General features: G+C 49.8%; 1 protein-coding gene across 1 annotated transcript in view; it reads left to right on the forward strand.

Moving 5' to 3' along the window:
• Positions 1 to 25,856, forward strand: part of PPA1 (inorganic pyrophosphatase 1) — a 399,132-nt gene that overhangs the window by 210,668 nt on the left and 162,608 nt on the right. Inside the window, exons 6-7 of the mRNA XM_069610510.1 lie at positions 109 to 235; positions 23,476 to 23,603. Of these exons, the coding sequence (XP_069466611.1) occupies positions 109 to 235; positions 23,476 to 23,603 (255 nt within the window). The remainder of the gene's footprint in view (positions 1 to 108; positions 236 to 23,475; positions 23,604 to 25,856) is intronic.

The following is a 25,856-nucleotide window of genomic DNA, read 5'->3' on the forward strand; positions in this document are numbered from 1 at the left end:
ATCCTTGTTTATTATTGCTAATTATAAAGCTTTGTAAAGGGCATTTTTGATGCAGTGGTGATATTAATTCAGGAATGTCTCAATACGATCATTTCTCTCCCCACCAAGGTGTGTGAGCAAGGAGAAGTAATTAAGGTTAAGGTTTTGGGCACTTTGGCCTTAATTGATGAGGGAGAAACGGACTGGAAAATAATTGCCATCAATGTGGAAGACCCGGAAGCCGACCATTATAATGGTGAGCGTTTTTTTCCTTCTGCTTGTTGAGCAGCAAATTAAGAGATTTAACTAACAACTTTTGTATTGTTAGATTAACTGTCATCATATTGTAATTGTATACCAATTTTTTTTCAATATAACATTTTATTTGAGATTTAACATTACAGAGGGACATCAGACATTTCATAAGATTTTTCTGCAATTCAACGCACGTTATGTTAGTTTAGTCAGTCCTCCGCCAGTGTAGGCGGGGTTTGGGTGCTGGGTTCTGCTTCAGTTCAGTTTCTGGTGATATGTAGTGGGGAGCAGAGGTTCGTTTGCTGTGACACTACTTAGTCCTTCTTTAGCCTAGCCAGCGGGTAAGAGGTAGTCTACGGGATAGAGTTGGGAATTGTTCCGCGAAGTCCATAAACGGGGCCCAGGTGTTCTGGAAGTTAGGGCCGTGATCTTCTCTGCCACTACTGTGTCCCAACAATTGGCCCACCACAACGGGATTGATGGGCCTGTTGGATTCTTCCAAAGGCGTGCAAGCGCGATTTTCGCTGCTGTTAGATGTGTCCCTAGGCGGGCCAATTGTCCGGTGAGGGGAAGATCGCCGTCGCCCAGCAGTACTATCCCTGGGTCCCAGGGGATGGTGAGACCTGTAATTGCTCTTATGTGGTTCAGAATTTCTCGCCAGTAGGCTTCTGCTTGTGGACATGTCCAGAGCATGTGGAACAGAGTTCCTTCGGATTTGCATCCCCTCCAACAGCCCGGCGGGATATTCGGGTCGATTTTGTGCAGTCGGGCGGGTGTGATGTAATATCTGTAGCAGATCTTGTAATTGCATTCTTTGTTGGTGGTGCATTTGGAACTTTTCCGATTCCTGCTCCAGATCTTGGTCCATGTGTCCTCTTCTATGGGTCGCCCCATGTCTCTTTCCCATTCGGTCATGTACTTTTCTTTGGTTGCGATGTCGTGTTTATCCAGCAGCCGGTATAGCGTGGCGACCTTCCCTTTGGGTGGATCTGTTGTCATTGCGAGTTCTAACGGTGTTAGGTCTCTGGAGCCTTTCTCCTTAATTTTCCTTTGCGATAGCCAATAATGTCTTATTTAAGTGTATCTAAATCTTTCCACTTCTGGGACCTTGAATTTGGCTTTGCATTCCTCGAACGATAGAGGGCTGCCCTCCACCAGGAAGTCTGATATTGTCCGAAGGCCCCCGGATTTCCATCTGGCAAAGGCCTGGGGATGTAGGCCCGGGGAGAAGTCTGGGTTGCCCCAGATTGGTGGTGATGGGCCTATGATGCCTGTGTCCCCATTTGCGTGATGCGGCTTTCCAATTCACTATTGTTTGATTTTGCGTGCAGGGGTCTGAGGTTTGTTTGGCCTCTTGATATCCGGACGTGCGGGAGGTCGTGCAGAGGGACTTTGCACCACGCTTCTTCTATTTGTGTCCAATATGGGAGGTCTGCAGTTTGTGACCATGTGAATGCCGGGGCTAATTGCGCCGCTTGTTTGTATCTGGTGACCTCTGGGACTCCTAGTCCTATGTTGTGACCTCTAGTCATTATGCGTCTCGTTTTCCGGGCTCTTCCCCCCCCCCCCCACCCCCCCCCCCACATGAATTTCATTATCGCTCGTTGTAATTCTTTGAGTTGTTTTTCTGGGATAAGGGTTGGCAGTGACATACAGTGGTAGAGTAGTCGCGGGACTAGGTTCATTTTTGTGGCAGCTACTCTCCCCAGCCATGATATTTCTTGTTTAGTTCAGTGTGTTAGGTCTTTTTTCAGTTCCTTGAATAGCTGTGGAAAGTTGGTTTGATATATCTGGGTGGGGTGTTTAGGGATGCGTATACCCAGGTACTGGATCGCGTCCTTGGCCCATGGGATGGGGAATTTGGGAGATAGGTCTTTCTTTTGGCTCTTTGTAATATTGATTGTTAGTGCGGCTGATTTATCGTAGTTCACCTTGAATCCTGATGCCTTGCCAAATGCTTTAATCTCTTCTTGTATGGGATCGGTAGAGATGGTTGGGCAGGTGATTGTTTGTTTGTAGGACGTCATCAGCGTATAGTGCTGCCTTGTATTCCCTACTGCCTACAGTAATGCCATGTATGTTCGGGTTCTGTCTGATTCTTCCGGCGAAGGCTTCCATGGATAGTGCGAACACGCTGTCCAGTCAAATGGTCGAATATATTTGATCGAATGACAAATTGGTCGAATCAATTTGGTCGAAAAAAAAGTCGAATTTTTTTTTAAAAGTATATATTTTTTTTTGCTCTAGTATAGGTAAAAAAAGTTGTTTTAACACCAAAAACGGGGGTTGGGGGGGGGGGGACCCCAAAAAAAAAAATTTCGACCAAATTGATTCGACCATATTGTAATTCGATCAAATGCATTCGACCAAATGTCTGGTAACCTGCGAACACCATGGGGGAGAGCGGGCATCCTTGTCGGGTAACTCGGTTGATGTGTATGTTGCCAGACCTGTGGCCGTTAACTCTCAGTTGGGTTGTTGGTGATTGATGATTTGCCATTATCCAGGTTGTAAATTTGGGTCCGAATCCCATGTGTTCAAGGATGTGTTTGATGTATGTCCATTCCACCAGATTGAACGCTTTGTGGGCGTCTAGGGGAATCACCATTAGTTCTTCTTGCCGCCGGTTGGCACTCTATTAGGTCTATTGTTCGCCCGATATTGTCGAACGTGCTTCTCCCGTAGATGAATCCAGTTTGGTCCCTGTCTATTAAGTTTGGGAGCACGCGTCCCAGTCTGGCGGCTAGGACTTTGCAATATATCTTTCCATCTAAGTTCATGAGGGTTATCGGTCTGTATGCTGTTGCTTTTTTTTGGGTCTGTCCCCGGCTTGTGTATCAGGATTGTGAGAGATTGTCCAATGATGTTGGTGATGGTCTGTGTGCCTAGGAATGAGTTGAACACTTGGGAAAGTTGCGGTGCGAGGATATGCGAGAATGATTTGTAGAATTTCGTTGTTAGCCCGTCGGGATCGGGGGCGGTGTTTGTGTTTTGATGGCTTCTCTGACGACTTCAGATGTTATCGGGTCTTCGAGGGCTTCGAGTTGTTTGTCATGGGTTGTTGTGAATGGCTGCAGGTATTGCATGCATCGGTTTGGTGTTTCGGGGTTAGTGGGCGGGCCCGTCATTATCGTTTTGTGGTGGGCTGTGAGGGCGTCCATTTTCCCTTGGTCTGAGTAATGGATGGACCAGTCTTCCCCCAAGAAGCATATTATATTCTTTTTATGGATCCTTTGTAGTTTGTGGGCCAGGATACGATTAGCTTTATTGCTTTTACTGTAATAAAACTGTTTGGTGTATGCGAGGGCTTTGGCTGACCTGTCTGCCCAGTGCATTTCCAGCGCGATTCTGGCTTGCTTCAGCTCTCCTTAGTTTTCTGGTGTCGGATTTTGAGTTTGTTTTTCTATCTCTGATACTTTGGACTCCAGCCTTGTTGCTTGGATCTTTGAGCATCGGTGGTATTCCGTCGTTGTGCTGATTATGGTGCCCCTGATTACTGGTTTCGTTGCATGTCTGGGGTTGCGTTTTCCTGGAAGTAGGCTGTGAGTGCTTCTTTAATTTCCGTTTTGATCGCGGTGTCCAGGAGTATGGAGCCGTTCAGCTTCCAGTATCTTGGTGGTGGGGCTGGGAGTCCGTTGATGGCTAGGTCCGCCGATACCGATGCATGGTCTGAGATTATTCTGGTATGGATCTAAATTTTCCAGGCATGGAAATAATGTACCCGTTATCAGCAGTAGGTCGATTCGGGAATGGCCTTCGTGGGCATTGGCGTAGAAGGTGAAGTCCTTGGTGCCGCGGTTCGCCAGTCGCCATGCGTCTACTGTTTCGGTTGCTCATCCGTTTTGCCAGGGCTAGGGCGTGGGCATAGTCCGTGTTGGACGCTGGGTGGGTTTTGTCCATGGCGGGATCTGGGACCATGTTAAAATCTCCTCCTATAATTAGGTGCCCGGTGGTGAATGCTGCTATTTTTGGAGTTAGGTCCTGCAGGTATTTGGCTTGGTCTATGTTCGGGCAATATATTCCTACTTTAGTGATTGCTTGTGCCATTAGGTTCCCTTTCAACATGAGGAATCTGCCTGCTGGGTCCTTTTTCACTGTAAGGCCTTGAAGCGGGAAGTTCTTAGTTAGCAGTATTGCTACGCCCCGTCTCTTTTCCCCTGAGGTGGCAAAGAAGGCCTGGGTGTATCGGCGTAGCCTGAGGCGATGTTCGTCAGCTGCCAGTAGATGGGTCTCTTGTAGGATTATATTATCTCCGTCTAGACTATTCAGCCTTCCCTCCACTGATTTGCGTTTCCACGTGGAATTGAGACCACCCACATTCCAGGTGATGATGCAGATATTCCTATCCTCCATATAGACTGGTTAGTTTGTGCTGAGTAATTCTTGCAGGATTGTCTGTGCTATCTCTGTGGGCCTGTGATTGCATGTCGCTCTTTGGCGAAACTGTTTGCAGTGTTTCTGAGTCCGTCTGATGCATGTTGTCTGTACCTCGTTCACGGGGCAACGTGCCCCAACTCCCCCCCCCCCATCTTTCTACCCCTCCCTCCTCCCATTTTCCCAATTCTTTGGATCAAGACCAGCCTCATCCAACGGGGGTGACTGGCTGAGCCGCAACGTTGGGCTCTTTGTGGTCAACTGGGCCTGAGAGTCGCCGATGTAGTGTTCGGGGAGCTCAATGATATTTCTAGGTCCGGTGCGCTCAATGATAGATATTTCTAGGTCCGGTGCGGTGCCTTGGTGGACGGTAATGTGTCGGTTTGTGGAACAGGGCGCTTGGTTATTGGTGAGACTTGGCGTGTTTTCAGTTTCTCCCCGTGCAGGGTCCTCTATTGGTATTGGTGTTGCTTCCGTGGTTAATGATTTTTGGTGCGGGATTACCTTATGGGCATTTCTCCTTCATGTAGTTCAGTCTGGGTCCTTAGTTTTTTGTGGGCCTCTGAGCCTGTGTTTTCTGGTGGCTCTGGACCAAACCCCATCATTAGCGGCTTTCCGTTTGTCTTGGTCATGTGCCTCGGATTCTGAGGCTTCATTTTCCGGTTCTGTCCCCATAAGTTTGTCTGCTTCCTTCGGGGTGCGGATGTGTTTTCTGGTCCCTTCCCAGGTAAAGTTTAGAGCTGTTGGGAAGCTCCATCTGTATTGCACTTTGCGCTTGATCAGCCATGTTGTAAGGTTACGGAGTGCCTTTCTCTTCTGCAGGGTCAGTGCTGATAGATCTTGGTATAGTGCGATTTGTGCTCCCCTGAAGAGGATTTGTTTGGTTCCTCTGGCTTCTCTCATGATCTCTTCTTTTACTTTAAAGTAGTGCACTCGTGCTAATACGTCTGGCGGGAATTGTGATGGTTGCCGCTGATTTGTGCGGTGGACTCGGTCGATCTCCAGGGGGGAGCTGTCCGGGAGTGTTAGGATGAATCTGAATAGCTCTATGGTGAAAGCCTCCAGCTCTGCGTCTGCGATTGCTGTGACGATTCCTCTGAGGCGGATGTTGTTCCTCCGTGAGCGATTTTCAGCGTCTTCTTGTTTGAGTTCTAGTAGCTCGTATTTTGCCTCTAGTGCTGATATTCTGGCTAGATTATTTTCCAAATCGAAGGCATGATCACATATGGTGTTCTCTAGGTCTCCGGTGCGTTGTTCCACCTGTTACCCGTTTGTCTAGGGCAGTGATCTTCTTTGTGACCTCCTCCGTCCCTTTCTGAATTTCCTTAGTTATTGCAGACAGTAGATCTTTCAGATCAGATTTTGTTGCTGATTGGGTTGTCTCTAGGCCTGTGGGGGGGGCCGGTTGGTTCTGAGGTTGGGTCCGGTGTGTGGTCGGTTTTCTTTGGCTTATCTGTTGCTGCCGTGGTTATTAAGGCTGCAATGTCTGTCTGTTTTGTTGCTTTGCCGCTCTTTTCCATGGTGGTGCTTGGGTAGGTAGTGGGTGGGGAGTCAGGGGGTTGTGTGTCCTTTGGTGCTATAGGTGGGCAGGTGTTCTGTTTTCTTGGTGTGATGGTCGTCTTGTTTTGTGGAGGGGTGCCTTCTTCGTGGGTTGTTTGGAGGATGGGGACCAGAGATCCGCTGTTTTTAGGGTCCCTGGACCTGGGTCATGCGTTTAGTGCAACTCCGGCTGCCCGGGAGGTGGGAGCTGTGGGTCCTTCTGGGGAGGTTCGTTTTGTTTTGTGCCGGTGGTGGGACCTCTGCCCCTGTTTAAGGGGATGTGGTGGGCTGATGCATTCCTTCGTTTAGCTGGTGGAGGGGCCTCTTCCAGGTGGATTTTGGGGGGGGTAGGGGGTGGTGACTCACCTCTTCGCCGAATCTGGGATCCTCGCCTCTGCGTGCTAGGCCTCCCAACAGGTGTCTGGCAGATCGACGGCCGGTGTTGCGGAGTGCAGCTCCTCTAGGAGGTGATATTGGAGCCGAGTCGGGGGTCGGAGGTGTTGTGAGTCCTTGATCCGTTGCCGTAGGTGGGCGTTGCGGGTTGTTGCGGCTGCTTAGTGGACGCCTAGGGCCTGTGGAGGACGCTGTGGCTGGCCCACCCCATCTGGTTCTGCTGAGGCTGCTGCATTTGGGGGTGTATGCGTCTCAGTCTGTTCGTGTCTGGGAGGCCGGGCCCTGCACGCGTAGAGTCCTTGAGTGCGACTCGTGTCCGTTCCCGCCGTCATTGCTTCTGGGTAAGGACTCCCAGGTGACTAGCCCGTGACTGTCGGGTGTAGCAGCAGTCTGGGAGGGCTCCTACTGGCTGTGTCCCTTCAACCCAGGTGTGGGGTGCTCTGTTCCATGGGGGCCGGGATTGTTGGTTGCTGGGCGATGCTGGGTGCTGCGGCTGCTTGTAGTGTGCTTTCCGGCAGCCTTGGATAGCGTGCGGGGCTGCACTCCGTGTGCTGACGCCTGAGCGTATTGGGCTTGGGGCTCGGGGTGGATGCTGCTCACCGCTCTGGTCCTGTGGCTCGTGTCTGTTCCCGACGCTGTTGAGGCTGAGCAGGGATCTCCGCCGGAGGGCCCACGGCTGGGGGAATCTTCTTAATTAGCGTACACTCGGTCCGGGGGAGGTGCTCTCTACCCCGCGAGGGTCCCGATCATCAGCGAGCCGGTCCTTATGTATAGTATATGTGTCATTCGTACGGAGCTCTTGTGGCGATCTCTCGGCGGGGTTCATAGTGGCCATGTTTCTGCTGCTCCTCTATGTGCGTTCCATCCTGGGCTCCGGCCGCCATTTTTGTTCCGGCACCTGAGCGTGGGCACTGCTTCGTAGTGCCGATTACTCGAAGATGGGAATCTTTCGCTGCAAGCTGTGCAGAGCGCCAGGATGGCGGATGCTTTAGGATCTCATGCTGCGTTTTTGGGGTAAAAACGGACAAGGAGTCACTGCTAAAGTTTGCCTGAATGGTCGGCTCAGTCAGGAGCTCTCGGGGAGCCATGTTCTCTTCGCCGCCAAGCCACGCCCCCTTGTATACCAATTTTATTACTAAGAATACAGTAGCCAAGAATGAGAAATCTGGTGTGCAGAATGACGCAACCACATGTGTGGGAAATTTCAAAAATTGCAAGAAAAGGTTCATGCTGGTCAACCCCTCCATTGGTGGGGATCAAATGAGCACAGGCCAGTCGAGACAACACAAACATGACATGAGTTCAGTCTGTTCAAAGTGTCATCCTAGCTAGCACCAAATTGGGCTTGCACTGCATCTGTTACCCCTGCTTACTATACAGTGATAGATAGCCTGCCGCCCGCCCCCCCCCCCCCCCCCCCTGCTCCCCCATCTATCTACACTGACCAGCCTTAAAACATGGACAGGTTAGTTTCTCGTTCATATGCACTAGAAGAATTTTATTTTAGTGGAGAAAAGCAAGAAAAACATAGCAGTGAAGGGAATTAAAGTGCAGGGAGAAAGTGGGTTAATCGAGACCAAATCATGAGTTTGGGATCTCTATATTTAGCTTTGTAAATGTAGCACTTAGTACTAAGTGCAAAGTCACCCATTTACATATGTTTGTATTAATATTTCTAAGCCCCCCCCACATTGTCAGACAAAAAAAGGAAGTAAGGGAGAAGACTATTTGCATATAATGTATTTGCTGACAATCGGTGGCATTTCTATAAAATCATTGGACTTGTGAACATTATCATGCATCTCTCGACTCCAATGACATCATTTGAAGGGGAATACAATTGCCATCGACCATTGTATGGCGTTTAGCAATATTTGTGAAATCTGAGTCGGCAACTTGTTACTAAACATGGATGATGCACGAACACCCAACTACAAAAACAACCAAAGCTAAAGACATCCTGACCAGATCAGTAGTTGGATTGGTTTACTAAGTGGTGACAAACCGACCCTCATTGGTTTCTTGTAGCCGGCAAAGGGCCAATGATTGCTTCACCACAACGATACCCATATTTCTAATACAGCTCTGCTGGTTCCAGTACAAGATTTTGACACGAAATCAGTCGCACCTCTCCTCATTAGACACTTTGGTGTAATATTGCCCTATATATTGGTGGTCTGGTTTTGTTTTACTACCCTGAAATTCGACATATAAGGGATGGATGGACCACCCATGGCAAACCGTTTTGGTTTTATTGGGAAGCCAAGATTAGAACCTTTATCCTGGTGTTCAGAATTCATGCTTTCTTACTGCTTTTCACCAATCCCTTAGATTTAAAGTAGCACGTACACTAGGGTTCACTTTATCTCTATGCACTCCCATGATTGGCAGATAAGCAAATTGGAATACATCTAGCATCCGTATTGTCTTAATCCAAAGTGTGCCTCAAGACCACATCCATAATTTAGCCAGTGGCATCTTATTAATATGGTGCTTTATATTATTTATTTCTAGGCACTTATATAGTTGAAAGAAAGCAAATGGATAAAAAAGTAGTTTGCACAGGATCCCTCAAGGAGCTTACTTCAAAGAAGGTTTCCAACTTTCTGACCACAGCTCACCACTTGCATCTCCTCCATCTAAATACTAAGCTGCCTGCAGTTTTTGAAACTGGACTATGCCTCCCTAAAGACCTCTTTTGGCTTTCAAGACCCTGCATTTAGATGGAAAGTGAGTGGTCCGAGAAGCAACTCTTCTGAAACTCTTGACCCCTCCTCGTCGCAAATCTTTCCTGTGCGTCACCCCCAAGAATAGCTATTTGGCAATTTCCTTTTTGCGCTCAACACCACCCCCTTTGAAAAATGAATCTCCTCTTGGCTTTCACGGACACCTCATTGCATAGGACACCAAGATCATCTCCTTTCCATTCTTCACCCCACCATCTCTCATGAGATCACCAACTGCTTCACAGCCATCCGTCACTAGAAGGGGTGCTGCCTTTTGCTAAACTCTTCCTAAACCATCCTATTCCTCCCCACCTCCAGTGTTAATCTTTCTCCCACCCCCTTCCCTTTGGGCATCCTTATGTAGTGTTCAACATTGAGGGGATCTGGGAGCTATTTGGCTCCTGCCTATAACTTAGTTTAAAACCAACAGTTTCCAGGAGTTTTTTTTTTATGCCCAGGCTAACTGATTCCGACCCAACACAACTATTTGAATTTAACTCTATGCGTTTGGGACAATTTATAAATAAACGTTGGCTTGTGAATCTGCTTAGAATGACATGCTGTGTGTATATAGACCGATGTCCAGTGGTAATCGTCGAGGATTGCATCTTGTTTTCGAAGTTCGAAAAGATTTGTCAACCTGGGCATGTTTAACACTATCCCTACTGTGTGTAGTAGTGTACCCATGAGCCCTCACGCGTCGAGGGCCCCCCCAGACTTCTTTTTTCCACCATTCTGGTTGGTCGCGTAATGCGGAGCTCCTAGCGTGCTACGAATATATTGCTAGTGTATTATTTAAATTGAGTGCAGCTTTTGAAGTACATTTAGCATCCCTTAGACTGTTCCTTCAACCAGCCAAAGACTTTCCTGGACGACTGCCTGCAGCCTTCACCAGGCTTCGCCTTTGACAGTAGGGAGAGTTGGGGGAAGGGGGGGGTCTTAGTCTTGACATTCTTCATTATTAGAGAATGCTTATTCTTTTCCTTCCCTTGTCTGGCTGCTCCTTTATTTATATTAAAAAATGGAGAGCACTCCTTTTAAATGTTGCCCTTCCTGTAACAGGAAGTTCCCTTTGAAGGACACTCTGTGTAACAATGGTTTGCTTTGTAACCACGACAAATGGCATTGCAAGGCATGATGATTCTTGAAGCCCAAAACACTTACCCGGCGAACTAAGCAGTGAGCGGCCTACGCCATGCAGGCCGACTCCCTTTTTCCCCCACCGATGCTGTTGCTTCGAGGAACAATCCAGCAGTCACGACTCCAGTTCAGCTGGTGGCTCATGACCTCATGGAATCCATCGTGGCCCATATCGACACCTCTGGCCGTGCCATCTGTATAGCCACGGAAATGAGGACAGCCTGGCTCAGGGCAAAAAAATTCAACCCGGACATTCGGGAACACATTAGATCTTCTGTTCGAGGGAGAGTGGAGGGGGACCTCTTCCACTCCTCCACGGACGAGGAGCTGGACAAAAGGAAACGGCTCACAAACGGCCAAGTCTTTATCCATCCTAACAAAGACCATGCCCAAATCGTACACCCAATCTCAGCAGCGCTCGAACAGGGGTCGTACGTACGGTTCTGCGACTTCCAGGAACGGAGATCCAGGCAGTCGGACTGTTCACCGTCCCAGAACCGGCACAAGCAACAAAAAAGGGTGTTGTGGCTTTTTCCATTCCCCCTCCTCCGCAACAGCCTCTGAGGGAAAGAAGGCATGACGCGTCCCTTCGGGTCCACGTGTCTCCAGTGGGGGGCAGGCTAGCTCCACACAAATTTCTGGTGGCAGAATTTCATGGACCCCTGGATCCTCTCTGTAGTATCCACGGGGTACTGCCTCCCTATCCCTTCCCTTCCCCTCCACTCCCACAGGTTGGGACAGCAACTCTTTTGGCATAGATCCGGTCGCTTGTAGAGAGCCAGGCAGTGGAGGAAGTCTCAGCCTCCCAGCGAGGCTTGGGCTTTTACTCCAGGATTTTCGCCATTCAGAAGAACCAGACAAGACAGAGTTGTGCTGGACCTTTCCACCCTCAACCTCTCCTTAGCCCTGCAAAAATGCAAGATGGTTACGCCAGCTTTTATAGTGGAGACATTGTGCAAGGGAGACTGGGTGTGCTCCCTGGATCTAAATGACGCGTACCTACACGTCCAGATTTGGCAGCACCATTGTTCTTTCCTACAGTTCAGGATCATGGGCATCATTTTTAATACAAGGTCCTTCCTTTTGGCCTCAACTTGGCCCCCAGGATTTTACCAGGCTCATGAATATGGTGGCGGCCCTCCTCGGAGCGCAGGGCCTCCACATCTACCCATACCTCGACGACTGGCTCGTCAGGGCTACATCTCCGGAAGCGGTTCACCACTCTTCCATGCCCTTATGAACACACTGCACGATCTGGGCTTCTCGCTCAATCTCAAGAAGTCACAGCTGCAGCCCATGCAGACTCTGACATTCTTGCGCCTCATCTGGGACACGTGCTCCGAGAAAGTATTTCCGTCAGAGGACAAGATCTCGGCCATCAAGAGGGCCACCACCCACTTCCTCAGCAGAGAGGTCACCTCGGCATGGTGGTACCAACATATCCTGGGTCTATTGGCAGCGGTACTATTAGCGGTTCCGCACACGAGACAGAGGAGAATTCAGCTGCACTTGGTGGCCTCCGGGAACCAGGAGCGGGGCTCTCAATCCGAGATTATCATCGTTCCTCCATCGCTCCACCCGGACATAACATGGTGGTCCAGGGCCTGCAACCTACACCCACAGGCCATCACCACGGATTCCTCGCTCAAGGGCTGGGGAGCCACCTTGGACGGTCTCTCGGTTCACGGCACCTGGCCTCGATAGGAACAGGAATACCGCATCAATTGGCTAGAGCTGAACGCCTTCTGGTTAGAACTCGGGGCATTCCTACCACTTCTCAGGGGCAAGGTTTTCCTCATTCAGACAGAAAACTCGACCAGCATGTACCATATCAACAAGCAGGGAGGCACCAGATCCCCCTCCTCTGTGCAGACTGGCAATCAGTATGTGGGAGTGTGCCCTGGAAAACGACATCTACCTCACGGCAGTCCACCCACCGGGGGAATCCAACCTGGAGGTGGACAGGCTCAGCAGGCTGGGAGCGGACAATTACGAGTGGCAGCTAAACGACCTCGTTATTCAGGAGATCTTCAACTGGTGTCATGCTCAGGTGGATCTCTTTGCTACCTGGCACAACAAGTGCCCTCAGTTCACCTCCTGGCAGGGACAGGGTCCCGTCTCCCTGGGTGACGCATTTTGGCTCCAGGTGAACGGCATGAGGGCTTACGGCTTGCCACCCGCTCCGCTGATGCACAGAGTAATTTGCAAGATCAAGGAGTCTCGCCAACTCAACATCATAGCTCCATGGTGGTAGGCCAGGTTTTCGGCCCCTCAGAGATGCCCCCGATTCATCTCCCGATGGGCCCAGCACATCTTCTGGCGCTGCAGCGGGGCAAGGTCATTCACCCCGCACCACAAACTAGCCCTCACAGCATGGTTCCTGAGCAGGTAACGCTGCAGCACCTCAGCCTCTTGCAGGCTAATCTAGAAATCAATCGGGGCGCAAGAGCAAGGCTACCAGGACCTACTATAAAAGCAAATTGACCAGATTCTGCCACTGTGCTGACTCCAAAGACATTGATCCACTGGCATGTACTTTGGACGACGTGCTCTCCTCCTTGGCGCACCTCGCCCACTTGGGCGTGCAGGTTGACACTTGCCATACATATATCACAGCCATCGGAGCTTACAGGAACTCTAGGGAGGGGGGGGGGGGGATCTCCTCCATTCCTATTGTCGAACATTTGACGGAGCTTTCGAGGCTCTACCCCCCCCCCCCCGCCCCCGTCAAGAGGCCGCACCCTTTGTGGGACCTCAACATGGTCTTGTGCACCCTAGCACACAAACCTTTTGAGCCAATGGCATTCGCTGACATCAGGCTGATCACCATCAAGATTGCCTTGATAATCGGACTCACCTCGGCTCGTCATGTCAGCGAAATCCAGGCACTGGTTGCCTTGGAACCATATACTACCTTTCACAAGGACAAAGTAGACCTGCAGACACACCCAGCATTCCTGCCCAAGGTACCGTCTGCTTTCCATTTGAACAAGGAAGTAGTCCGTCCTATGTTTTCTGCCGATTCCCAAGGACGAAGCAGAGTGCTGCACTGCCTGGATGTCGGGCATGCCCTGAAATTTTACTTGGACAGGACCAAGGGCTTCCGCAAATCAGACGCCCTGTTCGTCACTTTCGGGGGCTCAAGGCTTCCATATCCCACTAGATGGTCTCTGCCATCAAAGAGGCATACGAGGGCCAGCACAAGCCGCTTCCGGCCAACATGCACGCCCATGCAGTTGGTGCCAAGGCAACGGCCATTGCATGCCAGCGCCATGTCCCTTGGCAAGTCATAAGCAGGGCAGCCACTTGGGCACTCCCTTGGCTTTCTGCAAGCATTACGGTTTGATGCCGGCTCCAGATCTAACGCGACTTTCGGAAAGACGGTTTTCAGGAACCTATTTGCTTAAGGAAGGTCTCTTCTCCACCCTGGGGCTACATTCAGTTGTAATCGCCCATGTAGTATGGAGGAAACTGGACGGGACGTAAGAGTAATTATAAGTTACTCACTGTAGTGACTAACGTACTTAGTCTATAGTCCCTTTCCTCCATACATCCTACCAACCTCCCCTCTAATAATACTGGTGTCATTAGGCAATGCTAAATCTATTGTCGACGCGTCGGTGGGGACTGAGGTGTGGCGGCGGAGGGCGGAGTCACGGCAGCACATGCTCCCTGGGCCGCACCACCACTCGCCTTTAAAGTTGAAGACGTTTTTTACTGGTGAAAAAGGTTGTGTCTCGTCGCTTGGAAGGGACGCCCATGCAATATCGAGGAAAGGGGACTATGGACTGAGTACGTTAGTCACTACGGTGAGTAACTTCTAATTTCACTTTCATCCCAGATGAAACCAGTGACTGCTGCCTTTTGCATCCACCTTCATTCCCCTCTCAACCTATGATACTACCACTGACTCTGCTCTCAGCAACCTCCATCTTTCCATCACCAATACCCTTGAAATTCTCACCCCAGTCATGAGGTTCCGCCTGAAACCTGCATCTAAGCGTACCACCTGGTGTGACTCCGAACTTCAGGCCCTGAAACGAAAGTGCAAGACAGCGGAATGGAAGTGGCAAACTTCAGGCTCACCCTTTGACAAACTGGCCTGCCGCCTGCTCCAAACGCAATACAGACATTCCATACACGCCAAGAAAGGAGCTCACATACAGGCACAGGTTTCTGGTGCTTTCAACACGGCTGAACTTTTCAAGATCTCCAGGGAACTAGCCAACCCTTCTGCAGTCTCCTCCCTCCCTTCCTCCTTCCCAGGCCCTCTGCAATGTACTGGCCGCACACTTCACCACCAAAACTCGGGCCATCCTGAACTCACTTGCTAGCCAGCCTCTGAACCCATCCCTCACCCCCTTGCCTCCCTTGGCCTCTTACCCTCCTCCTGCCCTGTCACACCTGAAGAAGTTACCAGAGATGGCCGCTCCATGAAGGTCTCTTCTAAACAGGATTCCCCTTGCTTATCAGAACCATCAAGGATAACATTGGCTCCCTTGCCCCCGCACTTGGTGATTTCTGCAATCACTCGACACTGGATCTTTCCCTTTCTCCCTTAAGCACTCCCTTGTGCGCCCACTCCTGAAACCTTCAGCAGACCCTAGATGCCCTGCCAACAACCACCCGATTTCCATCACCCCCTTCCTGGGTAAGCTGTTGGAGAATCTGGCATTACCACAACTCCACTCACACACACACCAAACCTATTGATGGTCTCCATGATCATCAATCTGGATTCAGAGCATCCACAGGCACAGAAACTGCTCTTGGGAACCCCTGTGAAGAATTGCTTGCTTCTCTGGGCTCCAACTCCCCTGCTGTCGTCCTCTCTCCTCTGCCTGACAGTCAACCATTCCATCCTCATACAAAGGCTCCACAATACCCTGGGTATCTCGGAACGGGCACTGGACTGGCCGACATCCTTACTGACCACTCTTTCCAGGTCCTCTGACACCTTCTCCTCTACTACTTCCTTCTCCATCTCTGGTGACCCCCAGGGTTCTATCCTCTCCCCTTGGCTCTTTAACATCTACCTTGCTCTTCTTGCATGCCTCTTTGCAACTTCCAGTGTTATGCAGATGAGACGCAGCTCTTTTTCAAACTTCCTGCTGTCTCTCTTGCACCTGCCATCAACCCTGAATGCTTATCTGGCATCCAGTATCAACGCCAGTAAAACTGAGATCCTTCCTTTCTCCAGCATGGGGTTGGCATGGATTCACATGCTCATGAATATTCCCCCGTCGTCAGGCTGGGAATACTCGGTAAAGAAAAAATCAGTATCGGTTTCGTTTCTGATCTGTCTTAGTAGTAACCAATCACTGATCTCTGGGTCATACTGCCCCTAGCCAATGACTGCCCTCTCCCTAAGCCCCACCTCTGGCAGCCATCCTCAGATTTTTTACAGCACGCTCTAGTGTTGGGAGTCCTTGTGCTTTAGCTCTCGTTTTTGCTGCGTTTTCGCACTTTTTCAGGAGATTTTCTCATTTTTTTTTTTTAGGTTTAATCGAGCCTCAAGCTCCACCGTTTCTACTTCCGATAACGGGGACCCGTTTCGGAATTCTTCTACGCCCCTCAAGGGTGAAGTTTTCGTCGAGTTTACGCTTCTTGGAGGATTCCGGAAGATCTGTGGCCTACCTCAACGGACATGGCCCAGGACAAGGGAACATCGACGCCCGGATCAAAGCTGTTCAGGTGCTGCCCTGGATGCGGATTACAAAACGTTTTCAAGGAGGACGAGCATTCGCGAGGTCTCTACTGCCTTCATGAGGACAAGACGCACGTGGAGAAGGACTGTGCGTTCTGCAAGAACCTTTCAGAACTGACCAAACAAGATCGGCGTTCCCACCTCGCCACCTGGCTGGAGAAGGGCACAGCAGGTGAGAAGGCGAAGAAAAAGTCTGACCAGGCTTCTAAGTCCTGTGAGGGCGCCCCGGCGACGGGGGCCCAACCAGAAGGCCAAGCACCGTGAGTCCGCGGGCACCGGGAGCGCCGAAAGGTCGGGCTCTTCGGCTGCCAGGCAGGGCGCGACTTCCCTGGCACGTACAACCATGAGCCAGCGCTCTGGTTCGGGGAAGAGGAAGTCCGAGAACCCGGGTAAGCTGCTGGAGCGGCCCCTGGTAGATCTCGAACGGACGCGAAGGAGAGTGCGGCGCTGACCCTCCCCCCAATGCGAAGGCCCAGGACGCACCTAAGGTGGTGAGGGCTTTGATCCAGCCGGCAAAGGCCTCTATTGAAGTGGTTGCTGCGACCCTGGCGAAGCCGGCTGAGACTACGCCAGTGGAAACGGTCTCTGGGCCCAGAGTATCCCTGCCACCGCAGAGGGAATCCTCTTTCCAGCCCATCGTTAAGACCCCCGTGAAGTCCACGGTGGAAAAAGAGGGTGGGGGCGGTGGCCATTAGACTCGGAATCGGCCTCTGAGGAGGATCTGGTGGAAACGGGGAAGGGCCTCAACGAGAGGGTCATAGGCCTTGTTAAGATGGATTTCTGAACTCTGTCCTGGAGGGGCAGAGGTTCAGAAGGCCAGCCTAGTTACTTGGAACAGGGTAACCTCTGGACAAGCCAGACCAATCAAGGTAGCGATCGCGGCGGTCAAGACTAGGTCTCAAGAGGGGTGAGGATGACTGAAAGCCCGCAATGAGCACACAAAGCAAGGACACTTATAAATTACTCCAAGCAGGTGTTATATTAAAAATATAGACACATTTATTACAAGGCCTTTGTAACATTGACCGTAGCGAGAAATCACAATAAAACTCAGGTAAACCAACACATCACAATCAAATACAATATATATACAATTACCAACGAAACTAACAAGTTAGACGCACGAAATGTGCAGACCACCTAGATGGGGAGGAAAACGGGCAGTGTGAATAATAGTTGGTCCCAGTCCGCCTTCAGAGGCACCTAACTAGAAGGCAGTCCGAGCCCTACGAAGAGTGGAGCCTTGTGCTCAAAAGTACCTGCACACGCGGGTACCAACAAGCAAAGGGGAGTCTCCTCGAGGGGATCAAGCAGTTGAGTTCGGTGAACAAATGAAGATGAACAAAGCTCCGCGACTCAAGCGCAGCCTCCAATGTGGGCAGAAGCAGAGCGCAAGTATGGAAAGGCGTGCTGTTTGACACAGCGGGGAAAAGCTATGGGCTACTGCAGGAAGGCGACCAGGTCCTAGCGATGCTACTCACCGGTCCCTGATGCAGGCAGACCCAGGCTTCTCCGTGTCAGTTTCAGTGCTGGCAGGTTCAGGTACGAGCAGGGGACGTCTCAGCGCCGTGTAGATTCTACAGCAGCAGAAGTTAGAGTTCAGGATGTCCCAAACGCAGTGAACCCGCACAGTTTGTTACCACATCAGGGCAACGGAGCAGCCGCATGTATTTCAGCCCAAAGTACACTTCTCACTTCAGACCTGGGAATGCCAAGTGTACGAATCGTGTGAGTGGCAAGGACTAGTAATACAGCAGCAACCTGACGGTGGTTACAGAGCAAGACTCCTGGGTAGGCTGGTCAGTCCACTGGATGGCCCAGAGACGCTTCCGAAGGCTTACATGCAGGAGATGGTGAAGATGCCAAGAATAGATGTTCCCACTATTCCAAAGGGTCGAAGAACCAGTACAGGCCCTTCTTGTTCGATCAGATGTAGAAAGGGTTTCACAAAGCGACAGTGGTGCAGAGGAGCAGTCCTTCAGCGGGTCACCCGCGATTCCTCGGTTCAGCCTCGTAGTTGCAGGATACTTGGCTCCTGTATTCCTTAGTTCGTGAGAACTCAGGAGATCGACCTGGTAGTGGTGTTTCCAGCCTCCTCTTATCCACGGTTCCCTTCGCGCCAAAACGGAGGGGACCCAATGGGAGATCTGCTCACAAAACACTCACACCATACGTGGACCTACCACGGACCATGGTGGTCCCAGGCTTTCACGACACTAGACTCTCTGGCACCCAGGATGTGTATTGGGACCAGACATCCCAGCCCACAACCTGGAGGCGCACACAAGGCCTGTAGAAGCCCGCGAAAGCATCTGTGTTTCGCGGGAAAGTACATGCCCAAATAAGGAAGGCCCCGGGTCGGCTCGACCTGGGGAAGGTGAAGGGGGCAAGACGGTCAGCGGGCAGGACAAAGAGCCTCGTGGTCTGGCCATTTTGGAAGCCAGTCCACCATTTTGGGCTAGGCGCGAGAAACACGCTTAAACAGCCAAAAGGAGCTCAAAACACAAACGATCGCTGCCACCAGTCCCATCCGTGATTCACTTGCACCGTTCGTTAACAATCCAGAGAGTGTCTAGGGCCTGTAGAAGACTAGAGACCCAAGAGAGCAGTAACTCAGCTTACAGTGCCCTCTTGTGCCATGTTGCGCGAAAGCTGCAACATGATAAAAGAACTACGGAAAACCTTTCCCGGTACTGACTGTCTTAAGGGCATGTCAGTTTCCCTGTAAGAATGGAGCGAAAGCCCAGAGGAGTGCGGCAGAAGGCTGCACTTCTCTGGCAAAGTCTAGATCATGGTGAAAACAGCAACAAGTTTAGGGGTTGCCACATGGAACGAAAATTACCCACAATTAAATCTTTCCTAACCGGCCTCAACGAGAAGGTTTGATCCCAGGGGACGGTCCCCGCTGAGGTGATCCAAGATAGCGACAATGGCGCGACGAAGAGGGCCCAGTGGAGCGGCCATCCCGTCCATCGCAGCCATTACCCGAGCCCCAGGATAGCTCGGCGGCCATTTTGTTGGTGATCCAATCCTTATATACTGAGATAAGGACTAGATTACCACGGACCCCGATGGAGGATCCAGAACCAGGCCCGTCGGCAAGCCCCCGAACAAGTAGAGGAGAGTCCACCCCGCTCCTCCATTTGTGCCCGCAAGGCCTGTGGACCCCTCATCCCCCTCGCCGGACCCTAGAGAGGATACAGCGACGGGGATGGACGAAGACGGTGACACAACGGACTTCCCAACACCACCCCCCCCGCCCCTTGGGCTTCTCCACCCGACGAAATCGGCTCCTTTCAAGCTATGATAACCAGGGCATCCAAGCTCTTCCAGCTCTGCCCTGAAGAACAGAAAAAGGAAGGGTATCTTTACCAACAACGAGAGGCCAAGAGGAAGACTGTCCTCGCGGTGCCGTTGCTCGACATCTGGGACGAGGGACTGGCTATCCGCAAGAACCCTTCCACGACACCCGCCAAGACTCTCCGTGCCCACTTGCCGGCCTAAAACACTCACCGTGCAGGCACCAGAGACACTCCTTTGCCACATGACGCAGCCATCCACTCCCAACCACTACCCTCCCACTCCCCCAAGCTGCTGCCCACTGGCGCAAGTGAAATCCTGCCTTCAGTCGGCTGTTAGATCCACCTCCTCCAGTTCTTTCAGCAACCGCTCAACTATGACCGCTACTGGACAGCCCTCAAAGACACATCTGCAATTATTAGCCTTGCCCTCAGCATGCAACCTATTGCTAATATGCAATGCCACACACTCGGCACTCTCGTAGGGCCACCAACCTCAGCCACAAGCTAGCACCCAACCGACCCAGCATTTCACCTGCATGCACCTCTGGAACATCCAAACGCACACAGCTTGCATAGCCTGCTGCCCCTTCCAGCAAATTAGCAATCAGACACATGTCCTCTCCCATGGACAGGATGCTACCCACCAATATCCACCACAATTAGCCTCCCTACCCCACTTTCTCCCCACTCCCCCTAAATCCTTCACCTATGCATTGATCAACGCGCGTGCTCCATCTGCGCTCATGCTCCCGACATCCACATCCTCCTACTAGCTAACAATTTAGATCTACTAGCCTTTTCTGAAACCTGGCTTCATGAAGCAGCCGGCCCCCTCCTTTCTCTCACTATCCCCATCGGTTACGCCATCCTAAGAGTTCACCGGCAAGAAGACCCAGGGGGTGGAGTTGCTTTCATCCACAAATCCACCCTGCCCATCAGAGCCTCCCCTCTGCAGCAGCTACCAGGCTATAAAATCTTCCTGGCCATACTTGAATCCTCTCCTCAGACCACCATCCATATACTTCTCTACCGCCAACCTTCCCACGCTGGCAGCCCAGAAAACTACATCTCTGTCCTCATCACTTCACTCTTTCAGCCCAATACTAAATGCATCCTCTTAGGAGACTTCAATCTAGGCTACAAAGACTCCCTGTATCACAAGGCCTTCACCCTTGGAGAAATGAACTTCACTCAACTGATGTACCTACGCACAAAAAAGGAAAAACACTTGACTGGATACTCCCTTGCAATGCTCCCCTCAAAGTATCTTCCATTCTCCCCCTTCCTTGGTCCGATCACTCCCTGATCCTATTCTTTTACCTCTACTACCAAAAACACTCCCACTTTCAGCAAACCCTTTTGCATCACTGCCAGACACCTGCAAGCTCAGTCGAGCTTTTAATTCTCACCATCCTAGCCTCAATTCTACCCCTAAAGTCGTACAACTGTTTTGCTAACTACACTTGGACGAACTTGGGACCCCCAAAAATATTTCATTTATGACCTCGCCTATCTCTGGAAAAAGAAACATGCTCTTGAACATCTCTGGAGGAAGAACCCTACCTCACCAACAAAACTGCCTTCCAGTGCTCAGCTGACAATTCTAAAACCGCTATCATTTTTACTAAAGCCAACATTTTCAACACTAGAATCTGACCCAAGCTCCAATCCCAATGAGTTCTTCAAAATTCTTAGAGCTTGAAACCCTGACTTCCCCACCACCCTCCAATCCTCCCATCTAATAACTTCTCAAATACCAACACTTGGTGCATACTAATCCAATCATCCCTGGATATGAAAACACGGAAATTAAGGGACAAATCTATCCTCAAAAAATCCCTACTTCCACCCTTGCCACCTACCCCCCCCTTAGCCCTCACCTCCACGACCACAACCCATACCCCCCCAGTTCCAATTCTCTGCCATCTCCCCACCTGAAGTCCTCACAATCATCCAGCACCTGAAAGCATGTTGAGATACAAGCCCAGCTCATGTTGTCAAAATGTGTGCAGAACACCTGGCTCCTATTATAGCCAACTTCATTAATGCATCATTTAAATCCAACTCCATTCCAACTGCCATCAAAGAAGCATGGGTCACGCCCCTCCTGAAGAAACCCACCTTAGCGCGATAGTTTGTGGGGATAGTGGGGTCTATCACCACAGTACCTTTTCTCCTCGGAATACTGGATGGCACTGCCTACACCACTTCAATTACATCTTGAAAAGCACAATCTGTTTGGATCTGAAGCCTGATTGGCAGGTACCTAACAGTACGGAATCTGCCCTCCTTGACCTCAAGATCCAACTTGACCACATTGGGGATAACCGCAAGCTTGCAGTCCTCCTAGACCTCTCCGCAGCCTTCGCCCTGGTAGATCACAAAATGCTCTGTAAACACCTTCCAACTTGCCACAGAAGCCATCTTATGGATCCAGTCCTTCCTATCTGGCTGATCCAGTAGGGTCTTCACGGGGCTGGAATCAGCGGACTCCATACCTTTTTCCTACAGTGTCCCACAAGGATCCTGCCTCTACCCTACCCTCTAACATGTATACCAATCCCCTCTTTGACCACTAACACTGCCTTAACATACCCTACACCAACTTCGCTGATGTGCAAGTTCTCCTCAAAATCACCTGGAACAATGAACTAGACTCCTCCAACATTAACCGCATCTTCAGCATCATACAGACCTGGATGGTCACCCATCATCTCTGCCTGAAAGACGAAAAAAACGGAGCTCCTTATCGTGGGATCCCACACTGCCTCAAACACCTCAGTCCTGCCTTCTCCTCCTGGTCTCCACTCATGTCAAAACACTAGGCATTTAGTTGGATGCTGAACTCAACATGCAAAAATATGTCGAAGCCATTGCATCCTCAGCAGTTTATCCCACCAACCTTATAAACCTCTCCAAAAGATTCCTTACTACGAACTGCCTTACCGCAGCTAGAGCCATCATAGGCAGCAAACTGGATTATTGCAATGCCATCCTTGCAGGTACCTCAACCAAAAACATAAGCTGCAACTGCTTCAAAATAACACTTGCAGAGCTATTTGGGGCATGAAACCCTCCGATTACATCTCACAAATCAGACTGCATCGACTTTAAACTCCTTACTATCACCTACCGCTGCCTACACAACACTGCCCCACCTCATGAACCGTATCACCAAGAAACACAACACATGTTATCTCCATTCTTCCACCACATCTGCCTTACTCATACCTAGAATTGCCAGAAAGAGAGCTACTGGTCATGCATTACCACCCTCGCTCCCACATTCTAGAACACCCTCCCTCAGCATATCCAGAACGAACCTGCCTATACACTCTTCCGAAAGAAAATAAAAACTGCACTGTTTAACTCTTACAGCCCTATATAGTCTATACATGACTAACTATGATGACATGTAATCCTACTGTTTCTAACCAGCCTGTAACACTGTAATTGCCTTCTTAGGGCTGTAATACCTCCGGGTCTGGGCGCTACCAACAAATAAAATAAATAAAAATAAACCTATTTCTCCCCAGAGCCCAAGCCGGATGGGCACTGGCAACGGGTTTGGAAACCAGTTGTAGAATGGCTTTGACCCCCATCAATGTTTGATTTGTCACATGCATAGTAGTGCATGTTTACACTGCCCAATCTGCCTACACTGCTAGATCAGTGATATTTTGGGTATGGCTAAACGCACACGAACAGTGCAATTTGGTTTTGCAAAATGTATGGTTACAAAATAATGTGGGAGGTGGCTTGCCGATATGCATGGTGTCCTATTGAGGTAAAGGACACGCACATCTGTCACCGTAAATTGCAATTCTGACATATCAGGTTTTACTCAAGAATTCAGCGTTTTGCGTGTGTGCTTTTGTGTCTGTAAAACCTGTTGGTGAAAGAGTTACTTGTAGCAATTGTGAGCAGGTGTCTTAGAAAATTGATGTTTAATGCGTTCCCTGGAAGTGTTTCTGTAAACGCAGTGCTGTTGATTTGACGATGCAAGTTCATGGTAGGTTAACCTCTTTTGCTGATTAAGTTAAGCCTCTTATTTTGTCAGATATCGAGGATGTAAGACGTTTGAAACCTCACTTCCTGGAATCCACAGTAGATTGGTTCCAGAAGTACAAGGTGCCTGATGGGAAGCCTGAAAACAAGTTTGCTTTCAATGGAGAATTTAAAGCGAAGGTAATCGCATCATGACAGTTATCCTTTTTTTAACTTTGCGTATAAGCCTATGCCACCCCTAATTGTTTAATTTGTGCTCTAATGTATCTGTAGTCTGTATCAAAATAAAATGCATAACGTGTACATTTTATTTTTACATCAACTATCCATTCAAATGTGGATGTCCTTCCCCTTGCATGACATCTTCTATGTAAAGATGCCACTTTCACGCTTTCTATTTCCACATGTTACCTCCCTGACATGCAGCCTGCCAAGAGCAGTATGTACAGCAGCATCCTTGGAATGTGCACACGGATGTGTGAAGACTGGATTCAGAAATACCATCAACATACAATGGTCTTGGGAGCACGGGTTTACTCATTATGTCTTTAATAGCATAATTAACCGCCTTTTCCATGTAAACTTTCATCACATAATGTGATCGTTTTGGGATGGATGAAAAGCAGATTCTATCAACTGTTTTCTGTTGGTTAAACTAACCCCTGTTTAGTGCTAGAACCTTTAAACCAGGCCCAGGCATCCAATATACTTTGCAACAGACATTTATTGATCAGACAAACCTTTGTTCTTGTGGCCACTTAGGTTTTATTGGGAAAAAATATTCCTATGTTACACTTATATATATATTCGTTTGTGCAGCCTTTGCCTCCCCTTTGCTCATAATCAAAGTATTGTTCTCGGTACAACTGCAGATAAGCCACCTCTAACACCTTGTATAAAGAATAAATGGCGTGCTTCCAAGATCCGATGGCATTGGTTATGAGAATTGATGACTGCTGTTTGCTGACATCCAGCCACGCTAGCCCAATGACATGTGTTCAGGTGACCTGGGCCATCCCTGAATTTCCTGGAAACTTTCTACCTTGCCATAAAGCTGCTGTAAAGAGTCTAGATGGAGTGCAGGTCATCAAGGGTAACTGCACAAAGAAAATAGCTGGCCCTCCCCGATGCTGGTTGGGTGGTTAAAGAGCTTTTCTCATACTCTGTAGAAGGAGGGAGCACTAGTTACGGAATAAACAGTAAATTGGAATGCAGACATAATTTCTGGGAGGGCTTTTGTTTGGTGGTGGACAAAATGGAGTACTGTTTTTCAAACTCTATGAAACAAGTTAGAGGGTGGCACATTTGTAATACCTTCTACCATGTGAGAACTGCCTAAACGGACTGCAGTGACACCAGTCTCAATCTGTCCCTCTGGTGTGGTGGTGCCGAATGTTTCTAACTTTCCTTTGATTACTCAACACCTTTACCCTGATGAGATCTAACCTAGGGATGTGAATGCTTTCTGGGTCTTGCACAGTAAAGTCCCACACAGTTGGGGTATATCGTACCCAGTTTTCTATATGGAAGTAACCTCCCATGGATCACTGTAGCAGTTTCACATATTGGTGGCTGCTTTTTCTGCTCTTTAGGATATCTACCATGCTGTGCTACCCACAGTGTAAGCCCACCAGGGGCCCCAATGTGAAAATGTTTGTTCCTGTGGAGATGAGACACTGTAATGGATGTATAATTATGACTGGCTCTGGCAGCATTTCTAGAGAGACTGGGCATAGACCAGATCTAGCTGATTGCGTGAATGGTGCCTGCATTAGGACCTGAATCAACATCAGTGTGAGAATGCCTGGAAAGAATAATGCAAAGTTTGAGGTTCGCCCCTCCCTTATTGTGTTGCCTCCATATTTGAATAGATGCAACCCTCCTTTTTGCAGCCAAGGTTCCTTCCCCAGCCTCAATTACTCACAAAAGTGGAGTATCTGCTACAGTTACCCGTAAACAATTTGAGACCAGTCCCTGGGAAAGGAAGGCTGTGGACAGACTGGATTTGATCCGCGCTGCTGGAAACTTCAGTCATCCAAGAGTCCCTCTGAAGCTCTCCTTGGTTTACCTGGCCAGATGCCTTTTTCACTGGAGTCTGCAGGAGCCACCTTATTTAAGCGACACTAAAGAAAGCCTTTCTTGCCAAGTCCTTGTGCGAGTTAGCACCATCTGCTCAGTCTACCTATCCTGGACTGGTCTGCTGTGTATGCCAGGTTTAACCCTCCACCTCCAGCACCGTCTAGCTGCTGCGTCGTCTGAAGATGCACACGATTATTCTCCCTTATGTTGCTGGCTTTGAGTGGTATTCCATTGCTGCCCCAGCCCCATGCTTTTTTGGAACATCCTGTGCACTATGCTGCCAAATGTGCCTTTGCTTTACCACGCCGGAAAAGTATTCCTTTTTCCCCTCACCTGTCTCATGCAAGCACTCCC

The sequence above is a fragment of the Ambystoma mexicanum genome, chromosome 8 (genome assembly GCF_040938575.1).
Source record: "Ambystoma mexicanum isolate Mex_15411 chromosome 8, UKY_AmexF1_1, whole genome shotgun sequence".
NCBI lineage: Eukaryota > Metazoa > Chordata > Amphibia > Caudata > Ambystomatidae > Ambystoma > Ambystoma mexicanum.